The sequence below is a fragment of the Symphalangus syndactylus genome, chromosome 5 (genome assembly GCF_028878055.3).
Source record: "Symphalangus syndactylus isolate Jambi chromosome 5, NHGRI_mSymSyn1-v2.1_pri, whole genome shotgun sequence".
NCBI lineage: Eukaryota > Metazoa > Chordata > Mammalia > Primates > Hylobatidae > Symphalangus > Symphalangus syndactylus.
Genome location: NC_072427.2, coordinates 67,067,446 through 67,092,807, shown reverse-complemented (window position 1 = coordinate 67,092,807; position 25,362 = coordinate 67,067,446). Strand labels below are relative to the sequence as shown.

General features: G+C 40.0%; 1 protein-coding gene across 1 annotated transcript in view; it reads left to right on the top strand.

Moving 5' to 3' along the window:
- Window positions 1-23,896: 23,896 nt before the first annotated feature.
- Window positions 23,897-25,362, top strand: part of LMNTD1 (lamin tail domain containing 1) — a 208,203-nt gene continuing 206,737 nt past the window's right edge. Inside the window, exon 1 of the mRNA XM_055280342.2 lies at window positions 23,897-23,981. Coding sequence (XP_055136317.1) covers window positions 23,924-23,981 — 58 coding nt within the window. The 5' untranslated portion in view covers window positions 23,897-23,923. The remainder of the gene's footprint in view (window positions 23,982-25,362) is intronic.

Below are 25,362 nucleotides of genomic sequence, written 5' to 3'. Positions count from 1 at the left end.
GGAGATTGTATCTCCCGCCTCGTTTACTCTGGGCATGGCTGTGTAACTTGCTTTGACCCTTGGAGTGTGAGTGGATGTGATAAATACCACATCATTTTAGAGGCATCAGGGGTTTCTGTTAACTCACTTGCTCTTTTCCCTGTGCCATATGAATGTGGCAAAACATTAGAGGGAAGGAGGAGAAAGAGATTATGTCTATCCCCTGTACACACACTGCTCCCTTCCTGCCTCTTGGAGTTCTAGGCTGGCTGCATTCCTCTAAGGCCACAGGGCCTCTGCAGCTCTAGCTCCAATAACACCTTTAAACCTAAGAATGATCACGATTTCTCATTCACTGATGCTCCACCATCCCTTGCCTTCTTAACCCAGTCTGTATCTCTGTAACTAGTTCCTTTATGATACTCTCTTCAGGTTTAAGCCCTTCGAGTGGATCATCTTTTCTTGAGATGTCCCTGATGATAGAGAAAGAAGCCCAATCAGACTTTTAAACATGATGCAGAACAGAAATCAGTATCAAACATTGGAGGCCATAGAGAACCAGAATCAAAGAGATGAGAGGGAGGAATGATGAGTCATAGAGTCCTATGAGCAATTTCTATGGATTAGGTACTAAGTGCTTCACATGCATGGCATTTAAACCTCACAATGACCCAGTGACTTAATAGGATAACTACCAAATTTTATAGGTGAGAGAGTGGTTAAGTAATTTGTTGTGGTCACTCTTTAGTCATTGGCAGAGCTAAGATTTGAATCCCAAATCTTTTGCTTCCCAAACCCAGGCTCTTAACCATGTACTATACTTAACTTTCTATTACAGAAACAAGACCTATAGTTTACTGCTTGCTTTACATACTTGCAAGTCTTGGTATGTGTCACGGTTAGCTGTCTTTAAAGGGCAGATGGGGGCAGGTATTTTGGCGATAGTCAGCAAATGTATCTGAGTGTTGATGAGTCCAGTGTTGAAAGGCTGCCATGGGAACACCTGACACCCTTCTCTGTGTCACTTCCTTCTCTCAAAGCTTAGGCAACTCCTCATTGGCCTCCAGATAAAATCCAGCCTCCTTTGCCTGTCCTTTCCTGTTCTCTGCAAGTGTGCCACGTCTACCTTTCCAGAATTGTCTTCTACCAGTCACACGCTCAATATGCTTCAATCAAACGGACTCACTCTTTGTGGTTCACTGGTTTCTTCATGAAGTTGCTTTTACTCCATTTTTTTCCCCTGCGAAGGCCTCTTGAGCCCTTCTGGCCCTTAAAGTCGCTTAAAAGCTACTCCCTCCAAACCAATCTCTCCTTATTACCCAATCACAAGCCATCATCTCTCCCTATTCTTAATATTAGCAGCTTTGTTTAACTACTTTTGCTGCACATATTATGCACCATAATTTTAGTTGTCTGTGTTCTCTTTTACTTTCCTATCAGATATTAGGAGCTTAGACAATGGGGAAAGCTAAACTGTGTGAAACAGGACCCCTAACCCAAGGAGAACTGTCAACACAAAGATCTCTAAACACCAATGCCTCTATGTACTTAATGTGGCAAATGATCAATACTTTGGGCATTTAAGAGAGTGAATGTTCACATTTAGGTGAGGAGACCGAAGAAGGTTTCTTGGAAAAAAAAAATACCATTTGGGATACACCTGGAAGTCTGGTAGGGCTGTCAAATGGCATAAATTGGGAGACTCATTCTTCGAGGATTCTATGGAGCATGAAATGGCTTTAAGAATATTGCCTCCATTGCGCTTAACCACACCTCCAGTGTTTAATGATACTAATAATAGCATAGATCATTTACTGAGTGCTCAATATATGTCAGAGATTGTGTTAGACACTCCCTTTTGTACATTATCTCATTTAATTCTCATAAGAGCATTTAAGATGACAAAAATCAATGCTTAAAGAGATTTAGCATCTTTTCCAAGGTGGACCAATTAGTCAGTGGTGGAGGTGAATATTATACCCATGTCTAACTGATTACAAAGTCTAGATGACTAAATGAGACCACGTTGCCTTTATTTTTCCAACCTGATATTTTACAAAATCCTTCTTTATGTATCTACAACTGACATTCCAGGGAAAATGCAAACCCTCAAAAGTCGTATGGAGTCAATACAATCCTTAAATAATATTTATAAACTGACAAACTTTAAGGATCTAGCTGTATATAATGCAACTCTGCAGAGTTTTGTGGTTTTTTTTTTTTTTTTTTTAAAGAAAACAGTATTCTGAAACAACATTCTAACTATCTTATGACTTTTATATTGGGGCATTAAAGTTGTGACTCTTTAATCTGAGGTACACAACAAATTCCAAAATCTCTGAGTGATGATATAGCTCTTCACGTGAAATATTTTCTAAAACTAAACTATGGTCCCCCAGTAATTACATGAGTCATCATTCAAACTAAGGCCTCTGTTTAAATTCAAACCTGTATTTAGTAAATGAGATTTTAAAAGTTGCTCTTTGCTATTTTTATCAGGATAAAAATGTGACAGCACTTTCCAAGTCTACAATGAAATTAAATTCAGGGATATGAAAGTGTTATACATTGTAGAATATGAGAGACATTTACCAAAGACAATGAGCTTCTATTTTCCAGGTGCTCAGACACTGCAGTAATAAGCATTAACACACCGGAGTTTCCTGGGTGTGAGTTATAAACAAGCATGAGCTGAAAAGGAGATGTCGGTATTTTTTCATTGTTGTTAAATCATAAAAACATCTATTTCCCAAATGTTATGAAATGTTTTCTGTGCCCTGTGTGAAAACAGTAACGAATTTTCATACCAACAAAATATGACTTGAGGAGATTGCTAGCAACATCTGTTAAAATGAGAGAGAGAAAGAGAGAGAGAGTGAGCACACAAGCACACACTTCCCAGGGGCAGAATCTTAGCTACTGATAGGCAAAAGACTGGCAGGTATCCTTCAATTACAGCACTGCCAAACAGAACATTCTCCATAGAACCTCTTGTTAGCTACATTGTATTGGTGCAGAGCAGCAGCTCTGGAGAACTACAGGAAAATGTTAGTTTTAGCACACACTGCTAAAAATTTGGGGGGAAAAAAATCACATCTGAAGGACATAAAGTTTGGAATTATCCAGACTTTCGCTCAGTTCAGAACTACCAGTAGCCAGAAGCAAAAGGGCAGTGGTAAACGAAGCATTTGCAAGTTTGTCAAATTGCTATTTATGTATGCATCAACATATGGACTTTTTGGCAATTCACAGACACTTTTGAGATCATATATTTTTGTAGATATGGAGAGGACTGAAAATGTTTCCCAGAATGACCACAATAGACTATGGTCACACTTGACAGACCATGAAGTGGGTAAAAGTATGATTTGTTTAAACTATTGTTCACATTCTAGACAATGCCAACTAACATCATAAATGTTAGTAGCTTGGTAAATGTAGCTTATCTGACTCAACAATACCAACCATTCTGGTTTTCTTGGGACTGAGGGGTTTCCCCAGGACAAGAGACATTCAGTTCCACTGAAATTGCCACTAAAGTAGTATAGTCCCAGACAAATGGTAGTTGGTGACCACTATAATAAGACAAAATATTTTAGTTTCTATCTTATATGCCAAATTCATATGAAATTTAAAAGTGCAAAGGAAAACAAAAACCTTGCTCTATTATTTTTAAGCCACAAACTTCCTATGTTCAATTTTTTAAATTACAAGTTTATTGAAATAATTTAAGTGATTGTTTTAAAAAGTAAAATAACACAATAAAATATTTCTTTAGTAAACTGAAGATGTTTTTATAGCTCATAAGAAACAGTGGAATCATTTCATCACTCTAAAGAGTTTCAAAACTTTTGCTTTAAAAATAAATAAAGGAACAAAAAAAGCATGAAGTAAAATGACTCCTGAAAATGAACAGAGCAAAGGAGAGTCAATAATGATATGAGCCAGAGCCAATGCATTGGTGATGCTGGTGATAATTTTGATTGGGGCTCTGACCTGAGATAAATTAAAAACAAGGGTTCAAAGAAGCTTTGAGGCACTGTTGTATTGGGGGATAGAGAAGATAGCTGCACATGTGAATCGCTGAAAGAAATGATGGGACACGATGGGATGAGCCACTCTGTGCCACTTCCTTAAACTGGAGCCTCTTTGACAAAAGGACAAGCTACAACTGAAGTGGAAAGAATAGGTCAATAGAACCTTAGTAAGATTCACCAAGACCTGAAGATCATCCTCTTTTTGTACTTCAGAGTACAGCTTCAGGCAATTCTGTTTATTGCATCAGCGCTTAATACTAGCTGAGTGGTTTGAAAAAATACATTTTAGAAGGAACAGTGCACATGTTTGTTATTAATTCTAATCTACAATATAAGGTGTTCTATTTTAATTCTTTGCTTTTGTATTGTGCCTGCTGTGGGAAAATGGAAAATGACTGACTTTTAGCAAATGAAAGGAGGCGGATGCAAAGCAATATGGCTTTTGCAGCTTTTATTTTTTATTTATTTATTTTTTTTGAGACGCAGTCCTGCTCTGTCGCCCAGGCTGGAGTGCAGTGGCGCAGTCTCGGCTCACTGCAAGCTCCGCCTCCCAGGTTCACGCCATTCTCCTGCCTCAGCCTCTCCGAGTAGCTGGGACTACAGGCGCCCGCCACCACGCCTGGCTAATTTTTTGTATTTTTAGTAGAGACGGGGTTTCACCGTGGTCTTGATCTCCTGACCTCGTGATCCGCCCGCCTCGGCCTCCCAAAGTGCTGGGATTACAAGCGTGAGCCACCGCGCCCGGCTGCAGCTTTTATTTTTTTTAAGCATATTTTATATACACTGAGAAAAAACAAGTAAATAAACATACTAAATGTTATTAATGTAAGTTATTTCTGGGTGGCAAAATAATAAATTTTTATTTTATTTTTATTATGTCTAATTCCTCTAAATTTTTAGAGTAAAATAATAATTTATCAATGTAATAATAAAGTATTAAAAGTAATAATTTACCAAACATTATGTTCCAAGGAAAATAGACCACTGTGATTACTTTCAATATCTAATAGAGAAAGTGAGCAATTAATAAGCATTTTTTGACTATTGGGTACAAATAAAGAAGAAGGCATGACCCATGCTCTCAAAAAGTGTAAAATATAGCAGGGAAAGAAAAAATCATAAATATTTATGATGATAAAGGCCAATGTGATTCATTTTGTGATCACAAAGGATGTTGTTATTCAAGTATATGTATTATTACTTTTGATATTGTTTTGTTGCATATACTACTTTATACATACATGGAAAAATATCACCGATTATTAGAATCTGCCTAGAGTATGAAATATATTTAAGAACCCGCCTTCCAAAAAAAGCTTTATGCATATTTTCAAAATAGCATTCAGGGGATCCTGCTCCAAGATGGCCAAATAGGAACAGTTCCAGTCTGCAGCTCCCAGCATGATCAACGCAGAAGACAGGTGACTTCTGCATTTCCAACTGAGGTACCTGGTTCATCTCACTGAGACTGGTTGGACAGTGGGTGCAGCCCATGGAGGATGAGCCAAATTAGGGCAGGGCGTTGCCTCACCTGAGAAGCTCAAGGGGTTAGGGAATTTCCCTTTCCTAGCCAAGGGAAGCCATGACAGACTGTACCTGGAAAAATGGGACACTACCACTCAAATACTGCGCTTTTCCAACTGTCTTAGCAGACAGCACAGCAGGAGATTATATCCCGCACCCGGCTCGGCGGAGTCTTGCTCACTGCTAGCCCAGCAGTACGAGATCGACCTGCAAGGCAGCAGCCCGGCAGGGGAAGGGGTGACCACCATCGCCGAGGCTTGAGTATCTAAACAAAGAGGCCAGGAAGCTTGAACTGGGTGGAACCCACTGCAGCACAACAAGGCTTGCTTCCTCTATAGACTCCACCTCTGAGGGCAGGACATAGCTGAACAAAAGGCAGCAGAAACTTCTGCAGACTTAAACGTCCCTTTCTGACAGCTCTGAAGAGAGCAGTGTTCCCACAGCATGGTGTTTGAGCTCTAAGAATGGACAGACTGCCTCCTCAAGTGGGTCCCTGACCCCCATGTAGCCTAACTTGGAGATACATCCCGTTAGGGGCCGACTGACACCTCATGCAGGCAGGTGCCCCTCTGGGACAAAGCTTCCAGAGGAAAGATCAGGCAGCAATATTTGCTGTTCTGCAGCCTCTGTTGGTGATACCCAGGCAAACAGGGTCTGGAGTGGACCTCCAGCAACCTCCAATGGATCTGCAGCTGAGGGACCTGACTGTTAGAAGGAAAACCAACAAACAGGAAGCAATAGCATCAACATCAACAAAAAGGACATCCACACCAAAACCCCATATGTAGGTCACCATCATCAAAGACCAAAGGTAGATAAAAACCACAAAGATAAGGAGAAACCAGAGCAGAAAAGCAGAACATTCTAAAAACCAGAGCGCCTCTTCTCCTCCAAAGGATTGCAGCTCCTCACCAGCAACGGAACAAAGCTGGACAGAAAATGACTTTGACGAGTTGACAGAAGCAGGCTTCAGAAGGTCGGTAATAACAAACTTCTCTGAGCTAAAAGAGGATGATCGAACCCATCGCAAGGAAGCTAAAAATCTTGAACAAATATTAAACGAATGGCTGACTAGAATAAACAGTGTAGAGAAGACCTTAAATGACTTGATGGAGCTGAAAACCATGGCACAAGAACTATGTGACACATGCACAAGCTTCAATAGCTGATTCGATCAAGTGGAAGAAAGGGTATCAGTGACTGAAGATCAAATGAAAGAAATAAAGTGAGAAGAGAAGTTAAGAGAAAAAACAGTAAAAAGAAATGAACAAAACCTCCAAGAAATATGGGACTATGTGAAATGACCAAATCAACATTTGATTGGTGTACCTGATAGTGATGGGGAGAATGAAGCCAAGTTGAAAACAGTCTTCAGGGTATTATCCAGGAGAACTTTCCCAACCTAACAAAGCAGGCCAACATTCAAATTCAGTAAATATGGAGAGCACCACAAAGATAGTTCTCAAGAATAGCAACCTAAAGACACATAATTGTCAGATTCACCAAGGTTGAAATGAAGGAAAAAATTTTAAGGGCAGCCAGAGAGAAAGGTTGGGTTACCCACAAAAGGAAGCCCATCAGACTAACAGCAGATCTCTTGGCAGAAACTTTACAACCCAGAAGAGAGTGGGGGCCAATATTCAACATTCTTAATGAAAAGAATTTTCAAACCAGAATTTCATATCCAGCGATTTGAAAACTAAGCTTCATAAGTGAAGGAGAAATAAAATACTTCACAGACAAGCAAATGCTGAGAGATTTTGTTGCCACCAGGCCTGCCTTACAAGAGCTCCTGAAGGAAGCACTAAACATGGAAGGGAACAACCGGTACCAGCCACTGCAAAAACATACCAAATTGTAAAGACCATCAATGCTAGGTAGAAGCTGCATCAACTAACAGGCAAAATAACCAGCTAACATCATAATGACAGGATCAAATTCACATGTAACAATATTAACTTTAAATGTAAATGAGCTAAATGCCCCAATTAAAAGACACAGACTGGCAGATTGGATAAAGAGTCAAGACCCATCAGTGTGCTGTATTCGGGAGACCCATCCCACGTGCAGAGACACACATAGGCTCAAAATAAAGGGATGGAGGAAGATCTACCAGTCAAACGGAAAGCAAAAAAAAGGAGGGGTTGCAATCCTAGTCTCTGATAAAACAGACTTTAAACCAACAAAGATCAAAAGAGACAAAGAAGCCATTACATAATGGTAAAGGGATCAATTCCACAAGAAGAGCTAACTATCCTAAATATATATGCACCCAATACAGGAGCACCCAGATTCATAAAGCAAGTCCTTAGAGACCTACAAAGAGACTTAGACTCCCACACAATAATAATGGGAGACTTTAACATCCCACTGTCAATATTAGACAGATCAACAAGACAGAAGGTTCACAAGGATATCCAGGACATGAACTCAGCTCTGCACCAAGCAGACCTAATAGACATCTACAGAACTCTCCACCTCAAATCAACAGAATATACATTCTTCTCAGCACCACATCACACTTATTCCAAAATCGACCACATAGTTGGAAGTAAAGCACTCCTCAGCAAACATAAAAGAACAAAAATCACAACAAACTGTCTCTCAGACCACAGTGTAATCAGATTAGAACTCAGGATTAAGAAACTCAAAATGGCACAACTACATGGAAACTGAACAATCTGCTTCTGAATGACTACTGGGTACATAACGAAATGAAGGCAGAAATAAAGATGTTCTTTGAAACCAATGAGAACAAAGACACAATGAACCAGAATCTCTGGGATACATTTAAAGCAGTGTGTAGAGGGAAATTTATAGCACTAAATGCCCACAAGAGAAAGCAAGAAAGATGTAAAATCAACACCCTAACATCACAATTAAAAGAACTAGAGAAGCAAGAGCAAACACATTAAAAAGATCAGAGCAGAACTGAAGGAGATAGAGACACAAAAAAATCCTTCAAAAAATCAATGAATCCAGGGGCTGCTTTTTTGAAAAGATCAACAAAATTGATAGACTGCTAGCAAGATTAATGAAGAAGAAAAGAGAAAAGAATCAAATAGATGCAACAAAAAATGATAAAGGGGATATCACTACCCATCTCACAGAAATATAAACTACTATCAGAGAATACCATAAACACCTCTACATAAATAAACTAGAAAATCTAGAAGAAATGGATAAATTCCTGGACACATACACCCTCCCAAGACTAAACCAGGAAGAAGTGGAATCCCTGAATAGACCAATAACAGGCTCTGAAATTGAGGGAATAGTTAATAGCCTACCAACCAAAAAAAGTCCAGGACCAGACAGATTCACAGTCAAATTCTACCAGAGGTACAAAGAGAAGCTGGTACCATTCCTTCTGAAACTATTCCAATCAATAGAAAAAGAGAGTGTCCTCCCTAACTCATTTTATGAGGCCAGCATCATCCTGATACCAAAGCCTGGCAGAGACACAACAAAAAGAGAGAATTTTAGACCAATATCCCTGATGAACATCGATGCAAAAATCCTCAGTAAAATACTGGCAAACCAAATCCAGCAGCACATCAAAAATCTTATCAACCATGATCAAGTCAGCATCATCCCTGGCATGCAAGGCTGGTTCAACATATGCAAATCAATAAACTCCATTACATAAACAGAACCAATGACAAAAACCACATGATTATCTCAATAGATGCAGAAAAGGCCTTTGACAAAATTCAACAGCCCTTCATGCTAAAAACTCTCAATAAACTAGGTATTGATGGAACATATCTCAAAATAATAAGAGCTATTTATGACAAACCCACAACCAATATCATACTTAATGGGCAAAAACTGGAAGCATTCCCTTTGAAAACCGGCACAAGACAGGGATGCCCTCTCTCACCACTCCTATTCAACATAGTGTTGGAAGTTCCGGCCAAGGCAATCAGGCAAGAGAAAGAAATAAAGGGTATTCAATTAGGAAAAGAGGAAGTCAAATTGTCCCTGTTTGCAGACAACATGATTGTACATTTAGAAAACCCCATCGTCTCAGCCCAAAATCTCCTTAAGCTGACAAGCAACTTCAGCAAAGTCTCAGAATACAAAATCAATGTGCAAAAATCACAAACATTCCTATACACCGATAACAGACAAACAGAGAGCCAAATCATAAGTGAACTCCCATTCACAATTGCCTAAAAGAGAATAAAATACCTAGGAATCCAACTGACAAGGGATGTGAAGGACCTTTTCAGGGAGAACTACAAAACAGTGCCCAGTGAAATAAAAGAGGACACAAACAAATGGTAGAACATTCATTGCTCATGGATAGGAAGAATCAATATCATGAAAATGGCCATATTGCACAAGGTAATTTATAGATTCAATGCCTTCCCTATCAAGCTACCAATGACTTTTTTCACAGAATTGGAAAAAACTACTTTAAAGTTTATATGGAACTAAAAAAGAGCCTGCATTGCCAAGACAATCCTAAGAAAAAAGAACAAAGCTGGAGGCATCACACTACCTGACTTCAAACTATACTACAAGGCTACAGTAACCAAAACAGCATGGTACTGGTACCAAAACAGACATATAGACCAATGGAATAGAACAGAGCCCTCACAAATAATGCCGCATATCTACAACCATCTGATCTTTGACAAACCTGATAAAAACAAGAAATGGGGAAAGGATTCCCTATTTAATAAATGGTGCTGGGAAAACTGGCTAGCCATAGGTAGAAAGCTGAAACTGGATCCCTTCTTTACACCTTACACACAAATTAATTCAAGATGGATTAAAGACTTAAATATTAGACCTAAAACCATAAAATCTCTGGAAGAAAACCTAGGCAATACCATTCAGGACATAGGCATGGGCAAGGACTTCATGACTAAAACAGCAAAAACAATGGTAACAAAAGCCAAAATAGACAAATGGGATCTAATTGAACCAAAGAGCTTCTGCCCAACAAAAGAAACTACCATCAGAGTGAACAGGCAACCTACAGAATGGGAGAAAATGTTTGCAATCTACCCATCTGACAAAGGGCTAATATCCAGAACCTACAAAGAACTTAAACAAATTTTCAAGAAAAAAACAACTCCATCAAAAAGTGGGCAAAGTATATGAACGGACACTTCTCAAAAGAAGACATTTTATGCAGCCAACAGACACATGAAGAAATGCTCATCATCACTGGTCATCAGAGAAATGCAAATGAAAACCACAATGAGATACCATATCACACCAGTTAGAATGGCGATCATTAAAATGCCAGGAAACAACAGATGCTGGAGAGGATGTGGAGGAATAGGAATGCTTTTACACTATTGGTGGGAGTGTAAATTAGTTCAACCATTGTGGAAGACAGTGTGGCGATTCCTCAAGGATCTAGAACTAGAAATACCATTTGACCCATCCATCCCATTACTGGGTATATACCCAAAAGATTATAAATCATACTTCTATAAAGACACATGCACATGTATGTTTATTGCAGCACCATTCACAACAGCAAAGACTTGGAACCAACCCAAATGTCCATCAATGATAGACTGGATTAAGATAATGTGGCACATATACACCCTGGAATACTATACAGCCAAAAAAGGATGAGTTCATGTCCTTTGCAGGGACATAGATGAAGCTAGAAACCATCATTCTGAGCAAACTATCACAAGGACAGAAAACCAAACAGCACAACTTCTCACTCGTCGGTGGGAATTGAACAATGAGAACACTTGGACACAGGGAGGGGAACATCACACACTGGGGCCCATCGTCGGGTGGGGAGCTGGGGGAGGGATAGCATTAGGAGAAATAGCCAATGTAAATGACGAATTAATGGGTGCAGCAAACCAACATGGCACATGTATACCACGTAACAAACCTGCACATTGCACACATGTATCCTAGAACTTAAAGTATAATTTAAAAAAAAAGAAAAAGAAATCATTCAGTCCAAAAGAATCCAGTTTGCCCCAAACATTTACAAATGTTTACCCTCCCTTCAATCACTTTCACTCTCTTCATTTGTTACTCATCTTACTAATAGGCATCTATGTTGAGCCTCCTTATTTTATGGAGTCATTGGAAAAACAAGCCAAATGTGAAGAGAGAAAATGATTATATGTGCAGAGCTTTAAAAATCACTTTTGATTTTTAACTGAATCCACTGTGACTACAATTCTGATCATTAGATTCAGTCATTTTCATTTTAGACTGAGATAGACCAACCATGTGACATTTTTCTTTACCCTTCTGTAAAGTGGGAAGAAAGTTGATTATGTTTCTTCTTTAAGGAGCTGTCAAATGAAGGTGATGCTGTTTTCCACTTACTGATAAAGGGTATCTCCTCTAAAACAAGGCTTTGTTAAAATTAAACATCAAGGTGATTTATAATAATTGGACACTGTGTCTTTTAAGGATAAGATAGTCTTTTCTTCTGCATGAAAAAAATACAAATATAAAAAACAAGAGATCATTCTCTCAGTTTTCAACTGAGAAAACTGAGTTCTTGCCTTATTAGAAAGAAATCAAGCTTGCAATGGTTACTATGGCAACAAATTGTCAGTATGAACACTGGAGTTTCTCTGGCCTGGTTGATCACTAAACAGAAGGCAACAGAAGAACAATTTATTCATTATTTTTTTAATTAAAAACATTTTGCTTAAGAATCCATGTCTGTAAGCTCTCCAAGGTTGGGAATACAGGTGCAGTAATAAGAACCACATTACAAAAGTAAGTTAAGCCAGAGGATGTTAAGAAAGTGAATTAGACCTTGGGACAATGAGTTTGCCATTTGTAACCTGTTAGTGGCTGGCAGAGACCTCTTGGTTGGCCTCACTGGACTCTGATTTCCTTTACTTGGCCTTGTTGCCCTTTCTCTGGTATTCATTTCTCAACTGGGAAATGCTGGGTTGGTGACAACATGTGGATAAAAATCCATTTATTCACCAATTAAAAAGTGTTTGTTGACTGCATGCTATATACCAGGCACTATTCAGCACCAGGGGGCACAGTCTTTGAACAAAGAAACAAAAATAATGCCTTCATGGACTCCCATTCTTGTGAGAGAGACAGGCCAAAAATAAACAGAGAAACCCATACATAATGTCAGATAGTAATAGCTGCTATGAAAAAAGTGAATTATATTAGGATAGTTGTAGAAAAATGTTTGAAAGAACAGGGAAATACTAAATCTTACAACATTTTACCTTACCTATAACTAGGCCTGATAGACATAGATTACATGTGAATATATTCATTCATTCATCTTTCTAAATAAATATGGACTGGATGGGAGCTTTCTATTTGCCAGACATTGGGATCGCTCCTGAGAAGAGGGAAATATTGACCTGGTTTCAGAGATTGAAATATCATGAGCCCTTAATAAGGCTAATGAAAGCCTTCAATTTGAGACCTTTGATTTTTTTGACTCCATTTTTTATATCTCTCTTGAGTAAATTCCTTGACATTTTCCAAATATGCTTTATTGCTCTAAAAAATGCCTTTGGAATATTTTAATGCAGTTTCTTACAGAGAAAAGAAGGCTTAAATATTTTGCTCTCCGGCTTACACGTTCTCACAGCAAGTTCCTTTGTGGAACCCATGACCTCAGGTGGTAGTCATGGAAGAAAATATAAATGGATTTGAAGAGAATCTGTTTGTATTTTCATAAATGGCAGAGCCATTCCAACAACTAAGGGGAGCTTAAAGGTTTGGAGTGTGTATTCCGCTAAGGAGCCTACAAAACAGAGGCCCTGCCATGAGACAGGCAGAGAACTAAGAAAGGCCCTCCAGTTAGGAAGGATGACCAAGCCCTCCCTTCCCTGCCAAGGTTGGGCTGGCAACAGTGACTGAGTTGCATACCCTCTGGACCACCCAGTGTGGCAATTTCTGTGTTCTTCCCAGGTTATAGTTATTCTTTATTGTCTCATAAAGAGCCTGGCACTGACTTGGCCACTTTGTGGGACAGCATGTTGGCATTATATTTTGTGTTGCCAGAAGCAACTCCAGTGATTGTGGTAGAGCAGGCCTGCTGCTTTTTTGATGATCAACATTTAGCATGGATTATAATTGAACTCTTCACTTTCTTTTCCTGGATTGAAGATCACATTCTGCAAATGATTCTAAAGTGCTTTGTAAATACGAGTGCAGCCATATTGAAATGTTGGTTTTTACAGTAGCTGGGGTTAAGTAAAACAGTGCAGGTTGATCACCCAGAAGTCTTAGAAAATCTGGATTCTAGACCACATAGATGAATTTTTAAGGATTACAAGCTGCTCTATCCTTCCTCTAAACGTTGTTTTGTTTTGTTTTTAGTTTTATTTTGTTTTAAGTGCTTGTTAACCTTCAGAATATCAGAGTTATGCCCTCTTGCCCTTGGGTTAATCTATCCCCAGTTGGAACTCAAGGCTGTTGTGTCAAATAACCTTGAGGACCTCATCAAGCTGAAAAGTTGACAAAGCGACACCCATAGAAGTTCTGACGAAACACTAAAAAAACGATTCACCCATGAGCTTGTCAGGCTGTAGCCCAGTGCTCAGATGTCTCTTCCACTTTCATTTCTCTCTCCCACCCCCGTTAATTCTCTTTACTCTGAAGCCATTTTGGTCCCTTCCAATTCACAGGATATTGGCAATGGGTCCACCATCACATTAGCATGGGCCCTTGGTGGTGGAACACCTTGTTTCAGCCCATTTCTCTTGACAGTACAGCCTGCATCAAAACAGGCAGCAGGAGCCTTTCGGAAGATCCCATTAGTGAGTTAATTAGTAGCAGAGCTCAGATGTGCTCCAGGGATTTTATGACATGTCCTTTCTGAAGGGTTATTTCTATTCACATTCTAAGCCTTAAAAAAATTAAAGTCAAAATGTTAATAAGCTAATAAGCCTGACTGTAAATTTTTTCAGGTATAGAAACAGATTTTTCTTAAAACTGCAGAATTAACACATTCCTCCTTTTCTTTCAACATTAATTAGTTTATTCTGAAATACAGACCATTTTTAAAAGGACATAAGAGGGTCTTTGGAGTTCTAACTGCAGCATGGAGATTGTGTAAGTTACAATTCACACCATCTCAGCATTGTCCTGTGCTTGCTGCGGGCTTACAGCATTCATCTGCCTCTTTCAAGTTCTCTGTTTCCCTTAATTTCCAGCTTAGCTTACATATGGGATAATTTGCCTTTCTCTTTTATTTATTCACCTTCTACAATCTACAATAGCTGACTAAGGATCAGCTATTTCCCTTAGCTGCCATCTCTTCCTCAGAAGAGCAAAATTCTACCTTCATTTCTGAAATATTTTGTCTGTCTTCAATACTTTACCAGTTTATATTATTGTGGTCAGGTTATCTTGACATACTGCATCATTTCTTAAGTTGTTTTCTTACATCCTTGCCTGCAATTCTATTTGATTAGATATAAATGACAAAGTAATTTGGGCTCACATTTGAACAAAAACCTGTGTGTGTATGTGCGTGTGTGTTTGGGTGTATTTGTGGTAAAGGATAGTGGTGGGCTGAAGGGGTAAAAGAGAGATGTTGGGGTGAAAATCTTCTCAAGCTGGTGGTATCAGCAGATTCTCCCAATCCAAGGAGGGATTTGAAATACTCCCTCAATCACTTGAGAGACTCCATAATGGAAATGGACAATTGCCCACGGAGATTTCCCAGGAAACAGGGAGGTTCCCTGGGAAACTTCTGTACAGGCCAGGCTAGGTTTCTTCCCAAACCCAGAGAATCTTGGGGCTGCATGGCAAATAAAAGCAAAGAGAGTACTGAAAATAGGCATTTGCTTTGGTAAAGCCCAGTACTCATCCAGATTTATTTTTCAGTTGTCATGCTGGTAAAACTGGTTAATCTAAAAAAAAAAAAATCTCTACAGGAGCCTATTCTGTGTGGGGAAGAGCGGTCTAGTGAACCAACAGAAAAATTTTACAGATATTCAACTGTTATTGACTTGAGACGTATGAAAGTGAGCAAGTCAAGATCTTTATTTTCATTGAGAGCATATTGAGGCTAAATGAACTGTGCACAGTTCTGCAGTTCTGTAGACACTCAGACAATGTTTATTTATTTATTTATTTTCTTAGTAGAGACAAGGGTCTCGCTATGTTGCCCAAGCTGGTCTCAAACTCCTAGCTTCGAGTCATCCTCCCCGCCGGGCCTCCCAGAGTACTGGGATTATAGGCATGAGCCACTGCCCCAAGCCAGAAAATGTTTAATTTAAAAACATGTTTATTGCTTACTAAAAAGGCTTCTGGTGTGTATAAAAATATATAAGCTAAAATATTTTTGAAGTAGCCTCCAGAGCTCGGTAAGCAACAATTAGGCAGAGAGGTGTACTAACCGGTGTTCAGCAGGCCCCAATGAGAAACACAGGATTATCCTGTTTGGCGAGTTCTTCAGAGGTCACCAGCTGGCTGGTGAACTGGAATCTCCCATGTTCCTCTCTAATTTGGTTCTAGGACCCCAGGCTTTGAAGGATCACCATGAAAAGTGATCCAACCCCCAGGTGCCAGGGTCACTGACCTGGCATGAGCCTTCCCACACCCACTTAAGCCCCTGAACAGTTCCAGGTCCCAGCAGCTCAGTCCTCGCCAGGTTTTACCTGCAGGCTGTCATCCTTACTGAGCCACACCTACCTGGAGTAAGAAGCTGGGCAGAAGCTATTTGTCTTCTGTCCACTCCTAGGTTCCTTAGCCTCCCTCCTTTGTACTCACAGAAGCATTTCCCCTGAAGAAGTAGCCTGGCCCATGCCCATCAAACCAGGACAGAGAGAAGCTAAGGAGTCCTTGCCCTGTCCGACTCCTCCTGCCCCAGTCTCAGCAGGTGAAGCTTGGAATTAGTCTTGCAGGTCTAAATGAGAGATGCAGAAATCCAAGACTAATCTCTAGGCTGTATTGTGCTGCACTGGTCCCTTCTGTATGACTGTGTTTATGCCTTGGACTTCCATTGAACACATCAGTTCCTGAAGTCTTCCTTTCTCTTATGGACTGAATTGTGGCCCTCCCCACCATCAAATTCATTTGTTGAAGCCCTAACCCACAGTGCGACTGTATTTGGAGATAGGGCCTTTAAAGAGGTCGGTATTAAGGCTGGGTGCAGTGACTCATGCCTGTAATCCCAGTATTTTGGGAGGTCCAGGTGGATGGATCACTTGAGCTCACAAGTTTGAGACCAGCCTGGAAACATGGCAAAACCCCATCTCTACAAAAAACACAAAAAATTAGCCAGGTGTGGTGGCTCGCACCTGTAGTCTCAACTACTCGGGAGGCTGAGGTGGGAGAATCACTTGAGCCTGGGAGGCAGAGGCTGCTGTGAGCTGTGATCACACCACCACATTCCAGCCCGGGCAATAGAGCCAGACCCTGTCTCAAAAAAAAAAGGTAATTAAGGTTAAATGAAGTCATAAGGATGGGGCCCTAATCCCACTCAACTGCTGTCCTTGTAAGAAGAGGCAGGGACACCAAGAGTGTGCATGCACTGATGGAAGGCCCAGAGAGGACACAGAGAAGGCATCACCTACAGGCCAGGAAGAGAGGCTTCACAAGAAACCAACCCTGCTGCACCTTGATCTTGGATTTCCAGCCTCTAGAACTGTGAGGAAATACATTTCTGTTGTTTATACCCCTTGGTCTGTGACATTCTGTTATGGCAGCCGGAGCAGGCCAATACAATCACATCTCAGCTCAGGTGGCTACCCAGGCCCTGCCATCCTCCTAACTTTTTTTTCTTAGCCCTGTGGCTGTTGCTTAGCCCTGTTGCTTTGTCTACAGTCTTTAAGCAGCCTGATTGATCCATCGCAACAGGAGGCTGCTCTTCACCTGACCTCAAGAGTCCTCCCTGCCTGGAATCCCACTGGATACTTATGTGGGCTAGACTCAGACTTGATTTGGCCACACCCACTTTTTGGTATGAGGCATTATTTATTTTTTAATTATATTTATTTTCCCAACCCTACAGTGTAAGCTCTGGGAAGACAGAGACCTCTTATTCCATTCACCATTATATTTCCAGTCCATTTTTTTTAAGTTGAGGGGTACATGTGCAGGTTTGTTATATAGATCAACTTGTATCACAGGGGTTTGTTGTACAGATTATTTCATTACCCAGGTGTTAAGCCTAATGCCCATTAGTTATTTTTCCTGGTCCTCTCCTTCCTCCCATCCTCCGCTCTCAGGTAGACCCTAGTGTCTATTGCTCACCTCTATGTGTTCACACACCCACTTTTGCCTGTGTATTTGGGCCATTGGCCACTTTCTTGCTGGGAGGCCAGAGCCACAGTTCTCGTTTCCTCTTCCTGCCAGCTGGCATGTGCAGGCAGGATGCACGCGTTCACTGCATCTGTGTCTAGGATGAGAGGACACTTCCTGCTTTTCTGCTTGTTAGTGCCATTACCCTGACCCACTGCCCAGACCTCAGGCTGCCTCTTCCCTGTGGCAGTACTCCCCAGACAGACCCCCACCCTGGCCTGGCTGGTCCCTGGTGCCAGCCCTCCTAGCTGAAACTTTCCTGGAACTAGTTATGTCCTGATGACAAAAAGTCCTTTCAGGCCATTGTTTTCTTAGTGATTTTTTTCATTTGCCGTTAAATGTCCTAATACACTCCACCATCTTTACATAACCAGATGAATCTGGCCAAGCTGCAACAGGGATGTCAGTGCTCGATAAAGATCTGTTGCCACTGATTTGATTTGCCAAATTGTAGTGTCTTATTATAAGCCAGGCTGTCTCTAAGAAAACTCAGTGAAAAAGAATTGAACTAAGACACATGAATTGCATGAGTTAATAGCTTTAAAATTGAATTATTTATGGAAAATACCCAAGTGTTCCTTCATATAGAAGCTTCCTGGTGCATTTCTTAACTACTGACAGAGCGACGGAGGGCCAGAGGAACAGTGTTAAGAACATTACTAATTGAAAGTTATGCAGATGTAAGGACAAAGCATATTTAATCAGCAGAGTTTGATTTCCAAAGTTCATTCAGCCACAGCTATTCCGTAAGAGCTAGATTAAAGTTAAACTGCATGAGAGACTCATTTGTATATATCAAAGATGAGAATTTCTACAGTCTCCTTAAACCTCCAGCTTCATGTCATCTGAATGCCAGGATGAAAGTAAGCCTCTGCCAATCTCACCCTCCATTTCTTTTTCTATCCCCACAGTCTCTCTCCACCAACTCCTCAGCCTTTTTGTCTGGAGACAGTGTAGCAAAATGGGGAAAAACCATGGGTTTGGGGTCAAAAAGACTGGGTCTGCCACTTATTAGCAGAATGGCATATTAATAAGTTATTTAGGCATAAAATAGATTTGTTTAAAGACTTCTGTAAAATGAGGACTACCATCCAATTCACGGTGCTTGTAATGACCAGTTGATGAAATCTACGTACAGTACCATGCAGAGTGTCCAGCTCAATAATACACGTTTCTTATTCTTTCACTCCCCGCTTACATTCTTTCAAAGGAAGGGGAGCCCATCACCAAGGCTGTTGTGCCTCTAGTGCTGACCTATTGCCTCTGGCTCTCCTACATCTGTTCCCTCACAATTGTGCCCTGTCTTTAGTATGAGCAATATCCCCTCTCTCTAGGCTTCTTCTTTTCTGCCTTTGATGGGTTCCATACATCAGATTCTAGAGAATAATTTCTACCTATTGTTTTTCACATTCTAATGATCTTCTTTTCAAAGCCAATACACTGAAATGAGTGGTGTGTTTTCACCACCAGTTTTCTTACCACCTGTCATCTCTTTTAATCTTAGCAGCTTGCAGATTCTTCCAAGTCCCTCCAGAGGGAAATTCCCAGAGTCTGAAATGCTGTCCTTCTGGCTTGGTGGGATTATCCATAACCGAGGCATCCTCCATGCTCATCGGGCTATAGGAGTGCTTTCACTGTGTAGGGAGTGAAGTATGTTAACACCATTGCACTGAAAAGGCTGCCCTCCAAAAAAAGGAAGATATAAGAAATTCAGGTCATAGAATGTTTAAATTATGTAATCATACATTTTCATCAGCACTAAAAAATAATTTTTGGCTGCAAGATATCATTTCTAAATTGCCCAATATAATATCCTATAGGAAGGGAACTTTAGATATAGATAGATGTTGAATTGTGTTAGTACCCCTTGAAGAAACATCTGTTATTATTTCGACCGGTTTTGCATAGACTGAAACCCTTCCAGAAGCCTCATACATTATACATGTGGTAAATCACAGCACTTTTACCTAATTGCTCCTTTAGGAGCTAATGACCCCCTTTGCTGCTTTGTCTCAGACACCTGATGCAATCAGCATGGAGAGGGTGTGCTCAGTCTCATCTGTTGCCTTGTAAATTCATATTTAGTTCAAAATTAAGTGCAATTTCAAGGTGTTTAGTTTAATTTTAATCAGTCTAGTGCACTGTAAGCATTGCTCAAACTTACACATTTGTTAAAATTTGTAAAGGTGACTGGTGAATGATTTTTGGCCTTTAAGTAGATTCAGCTTGCTGTATATGCAGAATTTCTTGCACAGAATCAACCATGGAAATTCACTGAATATGCCCTTTGCTCTCATAATATTGAAAATCACAGCATAACTTGAAGGACCTCGTTCAGTTAAGAAATCAGTGCAGGATTTATAAAGGTACCATATAGGAATCTGGTACCATGGGCTGGTGTGTTTCTCTACTATTATTTGTAGAGGGAGACTTGTGGATTGAATTTTTTTCATTTCTGAATACATAATTGATGTCTTAGCCCATTAAAAATGTGTAAGGCTGGGCCCAGTGTCTCACACCTATAATCCCAGCACTCTGAGAGGCCGAGGTGGGTGGATCACGAGGTCAGGAGTTCGAGACCAGCCTGACCAACATGGAGAAACCCCGTCTCTACTAAAAATACAAAAGTTAGCCAGGCGTGGTGGCATGTGCCTGTAGTCCCAGCTACTCAGGAGGCTGAGGCAGGAGAATCACTTGAACCTGGGAGGGGGAGGTTGCGGTGAGCCGAGATCGAGCCACTGCACTCCAGCCTGGGTGACAGAGCAAGACTCCGTCTTGGGGGAAAAAAATTAAAAAATTTTAAAAAATTAACTAAAATAAAAACGTATAAGCTTCATATAGCTTAAAAATAATTTTCTATAAAAAGATGAATAATGTAGTTTAAAACTACTCTCTGTTCTTAAAAATTGAGAATGAAGAGTTGGAAAGCAACTAAAAAATAATATATTCCAATTCTCTTATTAGACAGGGGAGCAAAGGAAGGCCCAAGGCCCTTAGCAAGTGACGTGCTACGGTCTGTTTTCCCCTGCAAATTGATGACTAAACTAGGACAAATACTGAGTTATGAAAGACTTAATTTTATGGAGGAGAGGCACAGACGCAATTATGACAGAATTTTTAAAGAGTTAAAAAATTACTTTGCCCACTTCATAGCAATATAATAAAGAAGAAAACAGATATAACATGGAAAAGCATTGTTCTAATTAGCTGATTTTCTGTATATACAAATCCATGTAGCATTCCTTTCTAACTGCATTTTGTATTTGTTGTCATATTTCTTTTAAATGAAAATGAGTAAATCAATAATTCTGTTCATTTGGAGTTTCACAAATTAAGGACTGAATTAGTTCCATTGATAGAAAAGAAATTTGTGAAGCAAGTGTGATGTTTGAAATTTATAATGGGGCCAGGTGTGGTGGCTCACGCCTGTAATCCCAGCACTTTTGGGGGCTGAGGCAGGTGGATCACGAGGTCTGGAGATTGAGGCCATCCTGGTCAACATGGTGAAACCCTGTCTCTACTAAAATACAAAAAAATCAGCCGGGGGTGGTGGCGTGCGCCTGTAGTCCCAGCTTCTCAGGAAGCTGAGGCAGGGGAGTTGCTTGAACCCGGGAGGCAGAGGTTGCAGTGAGCTGAGATTATGCCACTGCACTCCAGTGGCCACTGCACTCCACTCTGGCAACAGAGCAAGACTCCATCTCAAAAAAAAAAGAAAAGAAAAGAAAAAGAAATTTATAACGGGAAAGTTTACCTACTTAATCTAATCATTTGCAAGTGTTCTCTATTTATATCTCAATATAGCCACAGCCACAGAAGTGGAAATCCAGCAGTGCTAAGGTGGCTTGTTGGTTTGCTAATTATGAACTACACTTATCTATTCATTATAAGAGATTTTCTAGTATGCTTTTTAAACCTAGTTTTGGTGGATGCATATAACTGAAAATAATGAAAGTGGTGGAATTGAATATAGACTATTCTTTTTTCTTTTCATTATTATTATACTTTAGGTTTTAGGGTACATGTGCACAATGTGCAGGTTTGTTACATATGTATCCGTGTGCCATGTTGATTTCCTGCACCCATTAACTCGTCATTTAGCATTAGGTATATCTCCTAATGCTGTTCCCTCCCCCCTCCCCCAACCCCACAACAGTCCCCAGAGTGTGATGTTCCCCTTCCTGTGTCCATGAGTTCTCATTGTTCAATTCCCACCTATGAGTGAGAACATGTGGTGTTTGGTTTTTTGTCCTTGCGATAGTTTACTGAGAATGATGGTTTCCAGTTTCATCCATGTCCCTACAAAGGACACGAACTCATCCTTTTTTATGGCTGCATAGTATTCCATGGTGTATATGTGCCACGTTTTCTTAATCCAGTCTATCGTTGTTGGACATTTGGGTTGGTTCCAAGTCTTTGCTATTGTGAATAGTGCCGAAACAAACATACGTGTGCATGTGTCTTTATAGCAGCATGATTTATAATCCTTTGGGTATATACCCAGTAATGGGATGGCTGGGTCAAATGGTATTTCTAGTTCTAGATCCCTGAGGAATTCTAACTTTACACTCATACCAGTCTGTATCACAGACATATGATATGACAAGTAGTTGGACTGAGATTCAAGATTATCAAGAAGATTATTGGAATATGGTTTTATATCAACTCTCATTAATGAGCCCTAAATATATATACTGTGCTTTGAAATATTAGCTGACAGTAGCACATATTAATTATTTTTTAATGCAAATACCTGTATTGGGAGTGATTGTTTTAAAATGCTTCCTATAGTGGTGTACAATTATACAAAGTTTGGGGACCTTTGGAGATCTGCCTAGACAATGAGCATATGCTATTCATTACTCTCTTCCTAAAGCTTATCTCCTTAAGCTTCCTTGCAGAATGGTTTGTGTAATTACAAAACCATCACACAGGAGAATTAGCAAAACATTTGGAAAGATGGATCCAATTTTATAGATTCAGAAACATAATTTGTTAACAGGCTCGATATTCTCTTAGTATCTCCACCAACACTGTCCAATGGAGCAGTATGCAATGACAGAAATGTTCTGTGTCTGTGCTATCTGATATAGTAGCCACTAGCTATGTGTATCGAGCACTTGGAATGTGGCTAGCGTGGCTGAGAAAGTAAAGTTTTAATTGTATTTAATTAATTAAAAATTAATGGCTGGGCGCAGTGGCTCACGCTTGTAATCCCAGCACTTTGGGAGACTGAAGCAGGTGGATCACGAGGTCAGGAGTTCAAGACCAGCCTGGCCAACACAGTGAAACCCTGTCTCTACTAAAAATACAAAAATTAGCTGGGTGTGGTGGCGGGTGCCTGTAATCCCAGCTACTTGGGAGGCTGAGGCAAGAGAATCACTTGAACCTGCGAGGCGGAGGTTGCGGTGAGCCAAGATCTCGCCACTGCACTCCAGCCTGGGTGACAGAGCTAGACTCTGTTACAAAAAAAAAAAAAAAAAAAATAGAAAAATAATTTAAATAGCCACAGGTAGCTAATGCCTACAGTACTGGGCAAATCAGTTCCTGAGAGAGATTATAGAGTTCCTTCTAAGATCCCCTAGCACTGAGCACAGTGCCTGATACATATTAGCCAGGTGAAATGAGAAATTAGGAAATGCAGCATATATATAGGAAGACAAAAAACCCCAGGCACACACACATATCGTTGAAATGACACTGAACTCATTAACCTAATATGGAATGTAAAAGGAATTCACTTAGGAAAATAATCATCGCAAGTTCTTTGCTTGCTGACTAATTCATATAGGGGAAAAGTAAAAAAAATAAATTTTCTGTGTGATTAAACTGGGTTACCAAGCAGATAAGATCCTATAAAACCCATAAAAGCTTGTTAGATCCCTGCCAGGGCATGAGATCTTTAAGCCCATGGAGCGACTTCCTTTTAAGGCGACAGCCCCTCTGGGTGAGGCAGAAGCCATTCCCACCTCCTGCTGTGTGTTCCAAGCCTCCTCCCTGAGTCAGTGGCAGACACTTCAGGGCAGCGGCCTGTCCTGTCGCTAGTGTGTAGCTAAGGAAACCTGGCTGAACGCGTTGTTACTATGGCTCCATGTGCCAGATCGCCGGGGCTGAGCATAACAGAAGAAGCTTAAGGACACTACATGCAACAGCCAGTGAGAGCAGGAGACATCGGTGTTTCCAGAGTCCAGACCCACCATAGTAAGTGAGAAATGAATGCTGGATTTTCCCCGTCAGGCAATTCACTGGCTTCCCTCATTTCCTTTTTACACTAACACCTGACCCTTTAGAAAGTGGCCATACCTGTCATCACTGAGATATAAGAACAATATTTTTTCATAAACGTGAAATTTCTAAAGTAATAAAAATGGCGTGAATTGAGATGCTGTTTTTGAGTGAAATGTACAGACTACTGTGAAGTGAAAAAAGAATGTTTAAATGGTATGTGTAGCAGGAATCCATGACTGCAGAAATGAACATGTATGTATAGAATAGACGAGAATGACATATTAGTGTGTAAAAAGAGGTATCCGACAGAAGTAACGTTTTCAGTGATTTTTATTGTTTCTTTTGGCTTGCCTATATTTTCCAAATTTCCTCCAATAAATATGCATTACTTTTATGATGAAAAACTTTACATTTTTAAAAACTACATTCTCTATCTTGACTAAATAATTCTTTGGTAATAATAATAGTAACATAGTAATATAGCAGGAAGGAAAGAAAGAAGGAAGGAAGGAAGGAAGGAAGGAAGGAAGGAAGGAAGGAAGGAAGGGAGGAAGGGAAGAGAAAGAGAAAACATCCTCAGATAATTTGTCCTAAAGTCTCCACTTTTACCAATTTTGAAAGTTATTTGACAGTTCCTGTGAAATTGGCTGTGTTTACCAATCTGTAATAGTCAAGAGGAACCATTTTGGTCAACTAGAGACAGATTACCCAGTTTCAAGATTTCAAATGAAATAAATTTAATTTAAAATAATAGCAAATGCTTTTTTATGTATAATACTCAGAACTCAGAAGATGATGAATTAATAATTGGTGTATTCATGTATTTATTCAACTGGTAAATGTTAGAAACCATGCGACATGCTAGAGATAAAAGAATGAATAAACGAACACAGATTTAACTATACATTTTATTTTTTAAACTTATATTTTAACTACTTCCAAAATGATTTGTGCTAGATTGTAGAAATTTTATTTTTTCATTTTTTACTTTTATTATTATTTTTTAATACAGGATCTGGCTCTGTCACCCAGGCTTGAGAGCTGTGGCTCGTTCTCAGCTCACTGCAACCTCTGTCTCCCAGGCTCAAGCCATCTTCCCACCTCAGCCTTCAGAGCAGCTGGGACGGACTACAGGCACAGGCCACCATGCTCAGTCAATTTTTTTGTATTTTTGGTAGAGATGGGTTTTGTCATGTTGGCCAGGCTGATCTTGAACTCCTGGGCTCAAAGCAATCCACCTGCCTTGGTGAGATTATAGGCATGAGCCACTGCACCCAGCCAGATTGCAGAAATTTTATAAGAAAAATATTTATTATTATAGATAACACAACATTATTAAATAGTCAAATGATCT